The sequence below is a fragment of the Cyclopterus lumpus genome, chromosome 15 (assembly GCF_009769545.1).
Source record: "Cyclopterus lumpus isolate fCycLum1 chromosome 15, fCycLum1.pri, whole genome shotgun sequence".
NCBI lineage: Eukaryota > Metazoa > Chordata > Actinopteri > Perciformes > Cyclopteridae > Cyclopterus > Cyclopterus lumpus.
In genome coordinates this window covers 19,284,075-19,300,637 of record NC_046980.1, presented here as the reverse complement: position 1 = coordinate 19,300,637, position 16,563 = coordinate 19,284,075, and the positions used below count along the sequence as shown (strand labels likewise).

Below are 16,563 nucleotides of genomic sequence, written 5' to 3'. Positions count from 1 at the left end.
AGAGCACTGCTTTCTCTTTTGACGGCAAACACAACTTAATCACGCCGACTCTCATTACACAGACCTCAATGTTGATGTAATTATCAAAATCTGATTTCACAAAAGGTCAAACGCTACACGAAGAACGTAAGCAAATAAGGCTGTTGCTCCGTGCTGCGGCCACTTGGGCACTCGTCCAAATGGAAAGTGATGCCGCATGATGTATTCTGTTGTATGCGCACACTTAATGAAATGAGGCGATGACACACATTTATTAGCACAACTCGGATCATATTTCTCACAGAGGCATGCCGGTGTCTCCAGCGAGACGTGTGCACTTGAAGGCACCTTGTTTCCAGGCCAGAGCATTGAGGACACACACTCACACAGACTACATCCAAACAAAAGAATGATTATTTGTTTTGGTCTGGGAAGGGGGTCCTCAACAACTACTGGGTGGATTTGCCATAGGATTTTACATATGCATTTCGTGGTTACCAGAGGATGAATCTTCTTTTGTGATCTGGCTTTTCTTCTAGCACCACTGTGAAGTTGACTTTTTTCTGTGTGAAATATCTCGCCATGGACTTTTCTACACATATTCATCAACCTTTGTGATCTGCCACCAGCAGGTTAACGAATTAATATATCAAGTGAAATATCTTGAAAAGATGTTCATACTTAAATTCATTTAATGACTACATTACTTCCTTGACTTTACCTTCAGCACCACCTCGTCAGAATGAATAGTATCAACTTTTGTGATTTCTTAACTTTTCATACATACATACTTACATATGCATACATACATACATACATACATGCATTTAGTCATAAGGACACACCGACCGTGCCGCTAGCGTTAGCATGACTGCAGACTCTTGTGTGTGTAGCTCTTTGTGGACTTTTCAAAAACTGAATCATGAACTAAAAATCAAATTCAGAGATCAACTGAATGAAAATAATACTTGCAGCCTGAGTGCCGATACTAAGTTAGAGGCAGATAGAGTATTCATATTTTATACATTTTCTTTACCAGCAATGCAACTGAAAAGTATGCAGCAAATCCTTTTCCTTTCATTCCACACTGTAAAAGACTCTAATTGACTCTGTCATGAACAAGCCTAAGTGTAACATATATTGGCACCGACCATGATGCTAATGCAGAATCTGTTTATTAAAACCATTTATTCACATGTTAAATATTCATGGGTCAGTTGGGCTGGCCACAAACTCTGAATTAAAGCAAACACGTATAGTGTCAGGCTTGTAGCTACCGCTGCCAGAGCATCAAATAGCTTTTTTGCTGTGTGTGTTTGCATTGTCGAAATCTTACCTAAAGTAAGGCCTAAAGGCATAGATTCATAATTCAACCTTCTTGGCTAGATATTCAGCCCAAATAGCAGGTTTGAAACAGTCAATGCAAGTCCATGTAAAAGCTGGTCATTTTTTGCCTACATGTGTACGGTCTACATGGGACCTTTGCCACTTAAACGTCTCCATAGCCTGAACCCGGTAGGCACGATGATTAACATTTCTCAACACAACTGGAGTATTCCTAGTGAGCAGTGCTTATGGGATATTTGGAGCAATTTTCTAAGATTTCAGCAATAAGAGAAAGGAGTGAACAAAAAAAAAAGCGAACCGCTTTTGTAGAGACGACTTTACTTCAGCCAACGTGCAAAATTAAAACATGAAATGAACAGGAGCAATTTAACAACAGATGGAAGGGGTGGGGGAGCTCTGTGAGACCCTGAACTGTGAAGAAGGTTAACAGCACAGCAACTGTGTCCTATTTTGGAACTACTGTTTTCATCACCAGTACCAGAACAAAGCAAAAGTTCAAAAAGAGTGTGAGGCGAATTCTTCCAAGAGATGTTTTTGATGCGCGGCCTCTTGCTCTCTTGCTATTTTTTTAAATAGTATAAGAAAAACAAAACAAGAGATAACTTCCAATGCTCCCCAATAAATATTATAAGTCTTTTTGTTAAACTACCAGGTTTCCAGCATCCATCTGCTACTTGTTTTTACTTTTTCTTTTTGGGTTGTTTTTTTAAACTGTAGGAGACAATCTGTGATAAACAGCCCAGAGAATTAAACGCAGGGGAGACAAAGAAGAATAATCTGTCCTGTGTCTCTCTACACTTGGTCAGTAAACCGGTCACACCCATGCTGCTCACATGTTTTGGCCTTGACTGTGACCCAGCAACGCTCTCCTGTGAAATAACAATAAAAGCATTCATATTTCAAGACTGCGCTTTGATCCATTTAAGGCTTTATCTTACTTCAAGTCCTCTCAAGTAAACAGATTAAAAATCAATAAAAAAAAGACAGCCAGGCTTTTACTCAGCAAAGGGATATCTAGATACTGCATTCGACCATTGACAATGACATCCTATTACAGAGATTAGATCAGTCGATTGGCATTTCAGGTACCTCACTAAGTTTGTTTAAATCCTATTTATCAGGTCGATCACAATTTGTATTTGTAAACTGAAGCCTTGATGACCACCAACGTTAATCACGGAGTTCCACAAGGTTCTGTGCTTGGACCAATTTTATTTACCTTATATATGCTTCCTTTGGGCAATATTATCAGGAAACACTCCATAAAATGTCATTGTTATGCAGATGATACTGTTTATTTTCATCTACGTAACATTTAAAAAATCAGGCACATCTTGTCTCAAAAAGATGCAGAAAAACAGGTTCACGCGTTTGTTACTTAAGACTATATTACTAGAATTCCTTATTATCAGGCTGCTCTAATAAGTCTCTTAAGTCCCTCCAGTTGATCGAGAATGCTGCAGCTTATATCCTCACAAAAGAGATCACATTATTCCTGTATTAGCTGCTCTGCACTGGCTCCCTGTAAAATCAAGAATCACATTTAAATCCTTCTCCTCACCTACAAAGCCTTGATTGGTGATGCACCATCATATCTTAATAAGTGTGTAGTACCATATTGCCCCACTAGAGACACAACAGTGGGGCATGTACAGTATATGCTGAAGCACAATCAAAATATATATCAAAGTAATTGGGTAGGCAATTGGTTTTTATTTTTGGTATTTTTGTGTAGTTCTTTTAACCCTTTGGGATTAAAAACAGGCTTTTGGAAAAAGCTTCTTATTCGAGAACAAACGAAAAAACAAACCACAATACTGCAACAGAATCCTTGAATTAAACCCAAAAATCGCACCACATCGCACCACTAATTTAGATTGAGGGATCTCCTGGTGCTATTGATTCCCCCGGGTCAATAATAGTCTAATTTTTCCTGCCGTCCCTGTTAATAAACTCCGCTGAGGATGTCCTCAAGGTCAATTCTGGTTTATGGTCACGTGACCTTTTCCCACCGGCACCCTGCTCTCAGAGTCGGTCCGTCACATTCTCACGCCCAACAGGCCAGAGGACACATCTTCCAGTGGGTTCACTTCGGCCTCATCAATCACCTCCCGAGGAGATGCGTTCACCAGGAAAGATGGACGAAATGTCCAACATCCAGCTGATAGGAACAACCGGAGTGGCGAAACTTTTTTAAACGGACAACGCAGCACTCGCACCTCTGACATCTGCTTTTCAGAATGAGCCATTGCAGATGGCGTTCCGAATTCTGATGCCGTCTCTTCCCGAGCCAAAGGTCCACTCAGTCTGTTCAGGAAATTCCTCCGGCTGGATAAATAACGTTTAGTCAAATAGACAGAAAAAAAAAAAAAAATATATATATATATATATATATATATATAGACCCGCTTCACTCCATAAAAAATCATTTAAGACTAAGAATAAATCCACGTCCAATAAAAATAACCACTACTGTAAAGACACTCGTATACATTTGTATAGGAGTGTGCTTATAGCAGTACGTACATCGGCCAATCAAGTTATATCAATGAATAATTCGGAGCTGTAGTTTTTATTTGAATGTGTAAAATGACATAACACCAAAATGAATCAAATACAACTGCATATGCTTATATCCTGAGTGTGAAAAGTGTGTAATTAAGAAGACTTGTTTGACCGACTCTATCAGTCTACATGGTGCGGCTCCTTGCAGATGTAGAGGTATGTCGGCAAAGAAATACTCTTCAACCAAATGTATTTTCGATCGACGACAACGTAATTGCACCACAAAAAAGAATATGTGCCAGTGTCATCCGGTTCACAAACTTGTGCGATGGGAACCAAGGATGAAGAGTCTAAAGCTACATTCAGGGCGCTGACCGGAGAACAGTGACGGGCTTTGTTCCCGCTTTGCTCCCGTGGGACACAATTTGGCTGATGGCAATGGGCCTGTGTCCATATGGGGGGATCCGGGCCATCTTCCAACATACAGGGACCCTTCATTAACGCTAGGACCGCCAAGACGGTCTGACAATCCTCATCTTTACATTTTCGATGGTGTCTGAAGCCGACAAGGTATATAACAAACTGAATTTCTGAGCAATTAGTCCTCTGATTAAGTAGGAACACGGCCTCTGATAAGGCTAACAACAACAATAACGGTTTTCAATAGTGGATAACAAAATGTAAAAATCACAGAAAACATATATTTTACAAAGTCTCTAAAAAGACACTGCGATTGGAGGCTGGATTTCAAAACTTCCAAGAGGCAAACAATTGCACCAAACCCTTATCAGATAGCTTCTCTGCTAAAGAACATAGAATGCCAGTTGTACTATGTTAAATAATCATGAAGTTGTATTTTAGTTTTTGGTAGTTTTAGTAGTTTGGACGGGAAACGTGCAGCAGCAGTAAATAATGACACAGATGTTATCATTTCATTTATTTTCCATTATTTCTACTCGCCTCATCAAACAAATGCATTTTTGATGCGCTTGTGAACATTATGATGAATAACATTGCTGAAAGGGATTTTGACTTGATTGCATGACGATGGTGATGGTACGTTATAGGATGGAGAACCTAGTGATCATTGATAAGTTGTAATAGTAAATATATATATATTGCAATATCATTATGTTTAACATCATGTACACCTTCTGTACAGCGTTGGTAAACCCAAATACAAGAACAAAAGAGTCATTTCCCTTTGTGCTATTTAAACATACTAGATCTCTAGCAATGAAATCCCTATCACCTCTCATGTATTGGGGTGGAAGCAGGAGCATGTCCCAAAGCCAGGACAAATTAGACTGACATGATCTGCATGGCTCGATACCATCAGTAGTGAATGAGAAAATAGGTTGTGGAATTTAAAGCTGGGGTTGTTAATCTTGAGAAACTACCAAGAGTGCGCTATTTTAAAATATATATATATATATATATATATATCCAACCCAAAAAGCCAAAAGCCAGCCCGACAATAGGTAGCAGCATTAGCTCAAAAAGTTGCAAAGTCTAGCCAGAAAGTCGCCAAGCCGGCAACACAGACTCTGTCTCTTCAGGCCTCCCTGCAAAGCCACTGCCACAAAATGTAATAATGAACGTATACAACGAACATGACGATTATTAGTGCGCAAAGCTGTCCGGGTAGAAGCTTGTGGAAGACTGCGGTGACGAGTAAGGAGTAGGTAAACATCCAGGTAGCCCATACAATAATTACATTACATTTACATTAGGGCCAAATGAAATAAATGGACAGGCTTATGACAGTCCTGCAGCAGCAACCGATACCGTTTTCTTTTTTTTCTGTTTTTTGTCAGAGGGTTTAATTCCTTGATTGAAAATTTAAACAAAAATATGATTTTTAAGACAATTAACTTTAAATTTCATTCAATAAAAAGAAAAATTATGGATGCGTTTTCAAGCACGTGGTGCAGACACACGTTATTAAGCTTGTCAATCAATGACAATTCACATCAAGTCCAGTTAGGCAGGCCGGCCGGGCAGGCATGTCAGCATAAGGGAGCAGCTGGGACCTCGCTGAGGCTAACTGGCTTTGCTACCTGGCTTGGCATCCACTGCTGGCGTCAGACCCCAAATGCCTGCATGCGGATGGACAGGCCGCACCCGGAGAGGGAGGCAGGTGAACGGAGAGGAAGGTGGCTCGCCAAACGCTGCTCCATAAGGTCAGCCTCGACCAGACCTTTGGCTGATGTCCTTGAAAGCCTCGCAATCATCTCTCCATCACCTCTGGAGCCCGAGGGACGATGGCAGAGCGGTCTAATGGCACTAATAAGGCCTCGGGAGACACATAGGTCAACCGGCAACACAGCCGCCCAAAAAAAGGAAAGGTAGAGGTGGCAGAATGACTCCTCTGACATTACAATCTAAATTCAACTGTCAGGCAGTGGGGAGGAGGTAGGAGGGTGGCTGCTTCTATGTACATCTGAGGGTGATTGACTGAGAGGTAGTGAGAGTTACTAAGCCATCCTCTATGTAGCCACTCGCTGATTTCCTCATCATCAGCCAATGTCAGCATCGCCATCAGGTAGCGAGGCGCTGATCATCACCGCGGCTGGACGAAGGCAATCAATAGCTTCGGAGGGTGGGGGGGAGGGGGTAGACAGCCATCATGGAACTGATCATCAGTCTGCGCGCATAAAAGACCCCCGAAGATATCGTATGTGATGTGGGGACTCATCGGCAGTCTGTCCATTTGTCGCATTGCATTAGCCCTCTATCTGATGCTATATATTACTACCCCTTTTAGGACTCTTACTGTGGCAATTGAGGTTAAGCACAAGGGCTGTAAGGTGGAAAAAAGTACTTGCAAGCTTTCTGCCGACAAAGATCTCCTAATTCCCACCATGTCCCCCCTTTTGTTGCCTTTTCCCTTGCTGCGGAGCGATACGACAGCTATCTCTGTGGAAGACAAAACAGTAAAAGAGAGCTTGATTTAAGTACTCACAGTTTCTCCAGGGCAGCCAGGCCATAGAAGGAGCCGTTCCTCAGCAGGGAGATCTTGTTGTTACTCAGGTTTCTGTGTAGGGGCAGAAGATGTGGATGGAGAGAGAGGATGAGGTGAGCGATGCAGAACATTTGTAAAATATCACACATTTGTAAATATCACAACAGTAGGGCAACAAGGTGTGTTTTGAGGTCGAAGCCAATGCTTAAGTGCCTTTAAGCTGCATTCTTTCTACTGGCCAGCAAGGGGCAAAAAGAAGTCTGGTTGTATAGAAGTCTATGATTAAATGACTCTACTCCTCATTTGATTTATTCCCTCAATAAACGTTGTAAACATGTTTATGGTCTCCATCTCCAGTTTCACGTCTTCTTCAAAACAGCATGATGTTCATTTTGTAAACGATGGTCCGTCCATTTCGAGGCAAATAGACCATAAAGCAGTGTATGTTTAATGGCGCGGCTACCTTGTGATTGACAGGTCACTACCATGGCGTTGTCCAGTCTTTGAGTTGCCTGTGTTTTCGACTGACAACTTTAAGCCTTTCACAGTGTGTTTTCACCTCATAACATTAATCGTAATCTTTTTCAGTCGCATAGAAAAGATGTATTCTGCGCTCGGTTGTTCTTAGCTCCGCCCTCTCATGTCACTTCTGACTGTCAATATGTCGGTCATAAATCGCAGATTTATATCGGAGGAGATTGCGGTTGTATATTACTCATCCCGGCCACGTCTCTGTCTTGTTTATGGCCGTCTGTGCTCAAGATGGGTAATGATCCAAACCACCCCCATCCTCCGCTCCTCCACATCAAAATATCGGCCTAATTGAACAACTTTTATTTTTTTAAATGCCGGTTCAGCAAAATTCAATCATCCGCTTGCTCACATAACAACAGCAAACAAATCAATGAAACGCACCACAGGGATCTTGACGTGATGAATACATATTCAGAGGCGATTATTATTATTTCAGCGGCAGACGTCGCTGTGTTTCCTTTTTTCTTTTCTTTTTTGTTGAATTATGTCCGGGCTGAAGTGTAAAAACCACATGTCCCTCGAGTGATGCATTTGTCTAGCGAGAAAGAAAAAGTGCTTGCAAGGGACTTCCTGCTGAGTGCGTTACTGGTGGGCAAATACACACACACACACACACACATACACATACACACACACACACACACACACACACACATACACATACACACAAGTCATGTCCCATTATTCAGCACATTGGGCCTTGAGCTTTCCCTCAAAGCGCACCAGAGTGAAAACACAGACAAGAATACAATCACGTAAAAACACAGCGATATTTCTATTCCCCTGAGGTCTTTCTGTTGAAACAGTGGTATATATTCCTTAACCAGCCTTAAATCTCAGCTGGTTAACTTGAGCCTAACTAAAAAAAAACGTGTAGGTACGTGAATGATTTAGATTCTCGTACCTACAATGATTTAGAAAATTAAAAAAACAGTCCTTCACAGCACTAACAAACACACACAGTGCAGAGCATACAGTAGAGTCTGGTGTCATGGTCCCACGGTGACTTGTTAGAGCACAGAAGGCCCGCTTGTTACCTGTTGCTCGAGTGCAAAAGAGACATTTCAGACGCTGGACCAAGTCTACTAATAACGTCCGCCGTGTTTGGCCATTACAGGTAGTGAATCACACCACATGAGGATGAGGACATGTTTGTGTAACCGTTCCAAAAAATAATAAATACGATTTGTTTTAAACTGAAGGACATAAAAATAAGGAATGAAGTTAGATTCCACTTCACAGACTATGACATTCATGTTCTCAGTTGGACTCACACTACTGGTGATGGGGTCCTCCATGGACACAATATTTTCTGCCCGAAGTTGGACCAGTTTCTCTCAAGAGATTTCCGTCTGTGCCGTTTTCTTTAAATAAAACATTGTTTCCAGTCGAAATGGGTTGACAGTTGTGGGGTTGCTTTTTACGAAGTAAAATGGCCTTCATTTTATGTTTAGTTTTTTTGCCTATGTGACAATGAAGAGAAAAATATATAAATGAAAAAACCCTTTGTAAAATGTTCTTTATACTACAATATATTTTAGTTTTTTATTGTTAAATCATGTCATTCCTGGGGCCATTCATTCTACTGCTGGGTCATAGATAATAGATAGATAGATAGATAGATAGATAGATAGACAGATAGTAGACAGATAGATAGATAGATAGATAGATAGATAGATAGATAGATAGATAGATAGATAGATAGATAGATAGATAGATAGATAGATAGATAGATACTTTATTCATCCAGGGAAATTTGGTTGTAGCAGCAGCAAACAAGGACTAAACATAAAATATTAATATTAATATTAAGTATGACAAAATGCACAATATATACAATACAATAAATACATTTTAATTAAATAATAAAGAAAATGAAAAAATGCAAAGTATAAGGTGTATACAATGTATATAAGGTATGTACAGTGAAAGCACTGCAAGGTTTATTGAGGTTGTTCAATTTCAATTTGAGGAGGATCTGGCCAGAGGTGATTTATTATAAAGTCTAATTGCAGTTGGCAGGAATGTTGACAGAAATCTGTCCTTGTGACAGCGGCGCTGAAGCAGTCTGTTGGAGAAAGTGCTCCGCTATCCCTGCAGCTAAACTAAATATTCTGCCTGTTCTCAGAAGCAAATCAAAGCTGCTTCCAAAATCTAAACGTCAAGCTGCACTAATCAATATTTTTGAATTAACAATGGGTTAGTTGACTACGGGTAAAGAGAAAGGGGTCGCTTGTCGCGACAAACCCAGAGAATTGTAACGAACTCCCCTTCGGTTTTAGCATCTTTTTATACTGGAACGTAATTGTTTTCATTCAAAGAAGCTACTAAACCCACTGCACGTGGCCCAGCATCAAACAGCACACAGACAAAGTTAGCGACTCGCTGGAAACAAACGGGGAACTTCGCAACTAAAGAGCTGGTCCAGAATAAAACGCAGCTAAAAGGAGAACGAACAGCGGATTTTCCCTTGTTGTGTAGCCAACAACACTCGTTCAAATGCATGCTTGTGTTGCTCTGCGTCTCCCTGGTGTGTGATAGGCAACTGTTTAAGAACGCGTTCACCATCTCAACTTCGTATGGTGGTAATATTTTAGTGAAATGGTTGCACCGTCAAAAACATCCATTAATGTAGGTCTGCTGACTAAATAGTCAGGAACATTCACATGCTTTATATGAAACCGTTCAGGGGCTTTCACACATTTACTGAAGGCTTGTATGAAAGTAGTATATCTTTTTAATGTACTACTCGTAGTAGTAATAGTAGTTGTAGTAGTAGTAGTATTAATAGTAGCAAAACTAAACATTTTGAAAGAGTTTCCAAACATCAAGAACAAACATTGAGCAGATATCAAACTTTTGAAATCCACAACTATTGGTCTTGTATTTGTTGTTGAAAAGTTTAACTTGGCAAAATTCTGCCTTCCCTCGTCTCACACACACACACACACACACACACACGCACACAAGCCATAAGCTGCAGTGCAAAAGGACGAGCGGCTAATGATTTATATTGCGCTTATTCTGCAGCCCAGATTCGCATCATTTGAAATACACCTCGGACGGCGTTTCTAGATTTCATATCTGCTCAGATATTGATTGCTTCGGTCGGCTCTTAAATCATGCGCTGCAGGGCTGCGGTGTGTCCGTGAGACGCTCTGCATCTGTGCACGCCCCTGCAATCTGCTGGCAGGAGCGCTTCTTTGCATGCCTGATGTTGCGTACCTCCTGCCAGCACATGACCACACACGCACTCACACAAGGTCAGGTCCTTCTGGACACAGCCTCGCACATTTTGCATTTGCGCCAGTGTATTTTCTTACTTTAACAAGCTTGATGCTGATAGTCTCTGGGGAAAGTACACATCTCTCCCCAGAGCAATAGCAGTTGTCTTGGCACAACAAGTCGGACTGAGATGAGGAAATCCCCTCTCAGCCAAAAGGTCAGGACGGACACAAACTTTTCAGCATATTCGTGTCAACATCCAAGACTGTGTTTACATCTGGGTTTACCCTTAAAAGCAAACATCTGAGAATATCACGTCTCCATTACATCAGGATAAGACTTATTTACAGAGAACTGGTGGCCACATCTGTCACAATACAACTAGATACACAGGAGATACACACAGTGGTATCAGAGGAGACTATTGGCTGATCACTGAGCCCTGTGTCCCTTAGTTACTGTTGCTACGCCTGTCCAGCTGGGGGCTTCTCTCACTATGTCCCTATTATCACAGTGATAATAGGGACAAAACTTACCACTCAAAATGTGCAAACAAATTTATTCTGTCTTTCTTTTCATTTAAGCCAACGGAGGAGGAGTGAAATCTTGGAGCTGGAGTGAGCTAAGGCTCAGTAGATTAGTTGTAAATCTGTCTTCACTGGACTTGTGTGATGTCTTTGTAGAAAAAAGGTTAAACAGTGTATTAAATAAGAACATGATAGCTAACTACTGGATCCGGCTGTTCTCACTCAGTGTTTGTACTGTGTACTGCAAAACGTAATGCACAATAATTAGTATAACCACTGTAACTGTGAGCCAGGAAGTGCAGGGCTGCACGTAGAAGAGCGACGTGGTCTGCGTGGGGTGGATGGATGGGTCAAACCAACACGGGACCCTCACCCAGAAGTTTACATTGACTTATTTTTTGTGACGTAACCTACGCAAATACTTCTGCTCTGAAATGTGCCTATTTAACAGCGTAAGGTACAAACAGCGCAAGTCACGCAGGAAATAGTACTTATTTTAACCCAAACCCCTTTCCCTAAGCCTCGCCAAGTAAGTGTTTTTACCCAAACCACAATCTTTCCCTAAAGAGAAGTGTTCTATAAATCGAGGTTGTTGTTTTTTTAATCGGAAAAATAACTATTTTTAAGATGTTATACAAACCGTTGTAATATGATTCTTTAGCTGGATAATATGCAAAAAAAAGGAGATGCTGGACTGCAAACTCCCCAAAGCCCAAAAGAGTTGCATGACAATGGAGTGAGAATGGACCCGGGAATTTACAGGCAGCCATTTAGAGCGTAAGCACTATTCTTATGGACTTTTGTTGTTGCCGATCCAGACGTCGATATATTTCTGGGGTTTCTGTCCGTTCGGATTTGCCTCGACGCAAATCGCTCCGGGGACAGAAGAATTGCAGCCAACATGAGCCGGCATGGAGTCGACAGGAGAAATTGCTCGGCCAAACAAACGGGTCAATCTTCACAATGTTTCACACACAAATTTATTGAAAAATTCTGTCGGTTTCAGAGGCGCGGTGGAGTTCATCCTGTAGTTTCCAGTGCAGAGCTCATTTATTTAAAGCCACATGTAGACGGTGTGACAAAGCAAAGGTAGTCGAACACTAAGATCATGAGATACCAAGGCTGTCACTGTGTTTTGTCCCGGGCCTCCCCTTCTGTTCCCTCCGGAACGCTACACCTCCCTCTGCGGACGGACGTCCCACTCAGGGACAGGGGGCCTCTGTTTGTGCAAATTCAAGCGTGTCCTGTGCATGTGTGTGTGTGTGTGTGTGTGTCTGTGGGGGTCTGCTTGCCGACCTCTGCGTGCCTATCTCAGGCTTCTGCGTAACGTCCAGGAAATCACAGGAAAAACAGAATTAAACATTGTGTAAACAGCCCAGGACAGACTTGTGGAGCGTCTGTCCAAATCTCTATTTACATTATCAATTATGTCCTCGACGCATGAAGCTGCTCTCTATCGGAGGGAGTAGTGCGCACCGACTCAGTATTGTCTCTGCGGGCAGCAGCAAATGGTTCATGTCATTTGCTCGCTGTGTGTCAGCGGCCGGCCAACAGCCAGAGGCTGGTACATCCTCGACCACAGGGTTTGCACTTTCACAGTCCTCCCATGTGGCGCATTCGTGTGAATTAGGCTTCTTTTTTTTGTGAGCTCAAAATGACAAGGTTGCAAAGTTCATGCAGTTGGGTAGATAAACATTCGAAAGTCAAACATGAGGCACATTTAAAGACTTCTTATGTCAAGACAATATCATCATTGAAGTCCTTTTTCAAGTAAAAAAGAAAAATTATTCCAGCGTGTCATGCTCTTTAATGACTGCGTTGGCTGTTGGTCGGACAATACAAACAATTTGACGACTTCCCTTTCCCAAACTATTTTGCCATATTCTATTTGCTCCTTACTCTGGAAATCTGGTTTACACCCACCTTTATATATCTAAATGTATTTAATGAGGCCAATCACACCTCCCGTGAGGTGCCAGCACACACATCATATAAGGGAGCTTTCAAACTCTCAAATCCATTGCTGCCAATGATGACGCACGGAAGACTCGCCGCAAAAGCGAGAGTGACGTACTCATGAGGAGTGAACCATACCATCCTGACCTTAAATTCATCAGAGTACAGCAACTTCAGCACAAGAAGTTACGGTTTCAGGCCAAGTGGTAAAGTCAGTATCTGTATATAGCCCTGCATTGAAAAAGGTACTTTGTTTTGAGTGTGTCCAAGCATTACCATCAAAAAGACAACTCTGGAAAAAAAGAATGACCAAGCCTTCTGCTTAAATGGTTTTAGTAACTGAAAAAATGCCATTGAAAGCTTTAATAGCGAGTAAAGTAAACCATCATGCTGTAACAACAAATGCATTGGAGAAAACACCTATTCACACACAACTACTACGTGCAATGGCTAAAACACAGCAGGAGGCAAGGCTCAGTCTAATTAAAATGATGATAGATTTAACATTTTCTAATTTATTTAGTTTTTTTTCACTACACATCTAGTAAAAGCTGTTTATATATATTTTGGATATAGACTGTATTTGTTACTGTTAGGCAGTGTCCCTACCAATGCTGAGACCAAACCTACGCCCTTGGTGAGGGATATATACTGTATATACGGCGCTAAACCTTTGCAAGAGCCTCAACTTTAGTGTCAGAACAAAACACACAAACCAAATTAACATTATTCAACCAACGTGGGTAGCAGCCAATGGTATGGAACGCCATGTGCTCTCGTGAGACTTGATTTGGAGTGCGTTGTCAGAGGTTACCAGGACATTTAACTTGTATTTTCTTATTTCAGACGAGCTTTCAATTACTTTTCCAGGTTTTGTTGTTCATTTTAATTTGTATTAACAGATATTAATAGTGAAATCTCATTAATCCGAAGTCACACTTTGATTCAGTCCACGGGCTATAAGGCTAGAAGTCATTGATCATTGAACACAGCGAGAGCGATTCATAACAATTCTTCCCTAAACAGGAGCTCTGGCTCTCCTTTCATGCTCCAGCTGGGATTTTTCTGTGAGGTCCAACTGAGAAGTCACCGCTCCAGAAACCAGCCCGGCTTTCAGAGACATTCAACTGCATTATTATGGGAGAACAGAATGCCATCAACCACACCAACCGTGAGGACTAAGTGGAGTAAAGATCACGATGTGAACTATTACAAACATTTGCATCTGCTGGCCTCAGGGTTGCTAGCCACCTCTCTTCAAACAGCCAAACCCTGTGTTATTTTAGAAGATCGAGTTAGACACAGCTAACCACAATAACATATTTTATTTCTGTGAACATTGACGTTGGATTGGAAACAGATATTGCTCCAGGGGTTACCTACAGATGAACATACTAACAGCGCTGCACACGGTAAATGATCGCACATCTGCAGAGGTGCCAAGTGAGTAAGATGACTTCACTTGAGACACTCTGCCTAGTTTCAGGACATAAATAGAAGTGCATTGCTAAAAGACATAGTTGCTCCGATAATCGGGGGGCTCCACCAACCTTTACGGTGCCGTTTTACAATGTGCGCTGCTGAATTTCATCACGGCACCAAAAGGGAAACAAGGAGAGACGGCAACGTGAGGACAACTGCTGGTAATTATCTGTGGGGTTTTAAAACACTAAATCAATTTTAAAATTTCTGAAAACCCCATTTTGAAATGTAACGGATGGCCTTTGACACGTCTAGAACACAGCATCAAACTTAGGGCCTCTGACAAACCGGCGATACCTGGACCCACTCGGCTGGAGCCATCTCGAAGTGTTCAGCTCGCCACCATGTGATGAGCAGCATGTGGATGAGGTGAGGTGGCATTTTTAGAGATAAGAGCTGGCACTTGCTAAGACCTCTACATAACCCCCCCCCCCTTCCCAACCCTTCCCTGATTCAACCACACCATGATACACACACACTGAGAAAGGCCTGGAGAGTGAATGTGCTTCCATCGCAGCTCCCCTGTGATCCCGCCCTGCTGCAACACACACCAGGGTTTGAATCTCCTTGTTTTACAATGAGTCGGAAATTAGGGGAGAGACAACAAGTTGTAAGTTACCCTCCACTACACCCATATTTATGACCCTTTAAGTGACGTCAGTATTTCCTCAGCGGTGTGGGGGAGGAGGGGGGGATAGCACAGTTTCCTTGGCAGACGTTGTATTTATCTTTACCTAATATTTTTAGTCTGGGTTTCGACACATTCTTGGTTTTCCAAGGCTGCAGATCGATTTACCGACTCCTATCTTTTCTCTCACTCCCTGTCTCTCGCTCTCTCTCTCTCTTCCCCAGTGGTCACGAACTCAGCGAGTCATCAGTGCCCGGGGCAAAACCGACCTGCCGTTTTCTCCAAAGCACGCCACGTGAACAGTAGTTCCAGAGCCTTTCAGGCAGTAGAATCTCTTGACTGATGTATCAATACATGTCCACAGAAACCTCGGGGGAAACCTTGACAAATAATGCCCACCCACCTTCTGCCAATTAGAGGGGTGAATCAATGGCCGACTCTTCAGATGAACAGCCACGTACACGTGTGACACACCATTCAGGGCCAGGTAATGCCAGGTAATGCACAGGAGGATGTGTGTGTGTGTATATGTGTGTGTACGTGTGTGTGTGTGTGCACATCGATGAAATATTCATGCACAAGTACTCAGAACTCTGAGGAGGGTAGAGCACAAACAGCCCTTTAACAGACGAGGAAATAGCCCCCGAGGAATAACAGAAAGGGAAAATAAGAGAGAGGGAGTGAATAACAGAGGGGGTGGGGGGGTGGGGAGGGGATACACAGAATTATATTTTTAGCGATAAAAAAGCCAAACAACAACAAGATGAAAGAAGGCTGAGAGGAAAAGAAAGTGAATTGTGTTTTGTTTGTTCGCTTCGATGCCCACAGACTGCCCACCAACAGACTGCCGCAGCACGTGACGTACAACCAGCCGCTGTTTTACAGCCATGCTTCATGTGGGTCTTTCTTGACGTCGGCATGGCGACCAACATCTGCTTGTAGTGGTTTGGAGCCGGCCTCCATCCTCTTCAGGCACCGCAAACAGACCCTCCTGTCTGTCTCAGAAGGAGTGGTGATGATGATTGTTGTGGACTCAATGCCAAACACCCACAGATTCGGCTCTTTTTTTCTGGACAGGCTTTGGAGGAGCTTTAAGGTTTTGGAGTGAGCCTAAATCAGAAACGTTGCATCTCTCCAGGAATATTGAATGCAAGAATAAGCCTTTTACCACTATAACTGTCTGTACTGAAGAAAAATAACCGGTGTGTCATTTTAGGCCCTTTGCTGTCTTTGATTTAACCGCTTGTCCTGTTGCCAGTTTGGCAACAAAACAGCTAGAATAAACCATTGGAGCTTCTTCGCAACAAACACGGATCATGAGAGTAGTGCGTGAGAACCTAAACCTGGAACAGTCACTGGTCACGAAACCAAAACAAGGAGCCGAAAAGTCATCAAAAGCTTCTTAGAACCAGTTC

The 16,563-nt window shown here is 42.2% G+C and overlaps 1 protein-coding gene across 1 annotated transcript in view; it reads right to left on the bottom strand.

The window, feature by feature from the left end:
* The window catches only part of LOC117744146 (adhesion G protein-coupled receptor A3), a 149,244-nt gene that overhangs the window by 127,154 nt on the left and 5,527 nt on the right, over positions 1 to 16,563 (bottom strand). The window contains exon 2 of the mRNA XM_034552273.1: positions 6,797 to 6,868. Coding sequence (XP_034408164.1) covers positions 6,797 to 6,868 — 72 coding nt within the window. The remainder of the gene's footprint in view (positions 1 to 6,796; positions 6,869 to 16,563) is intronic.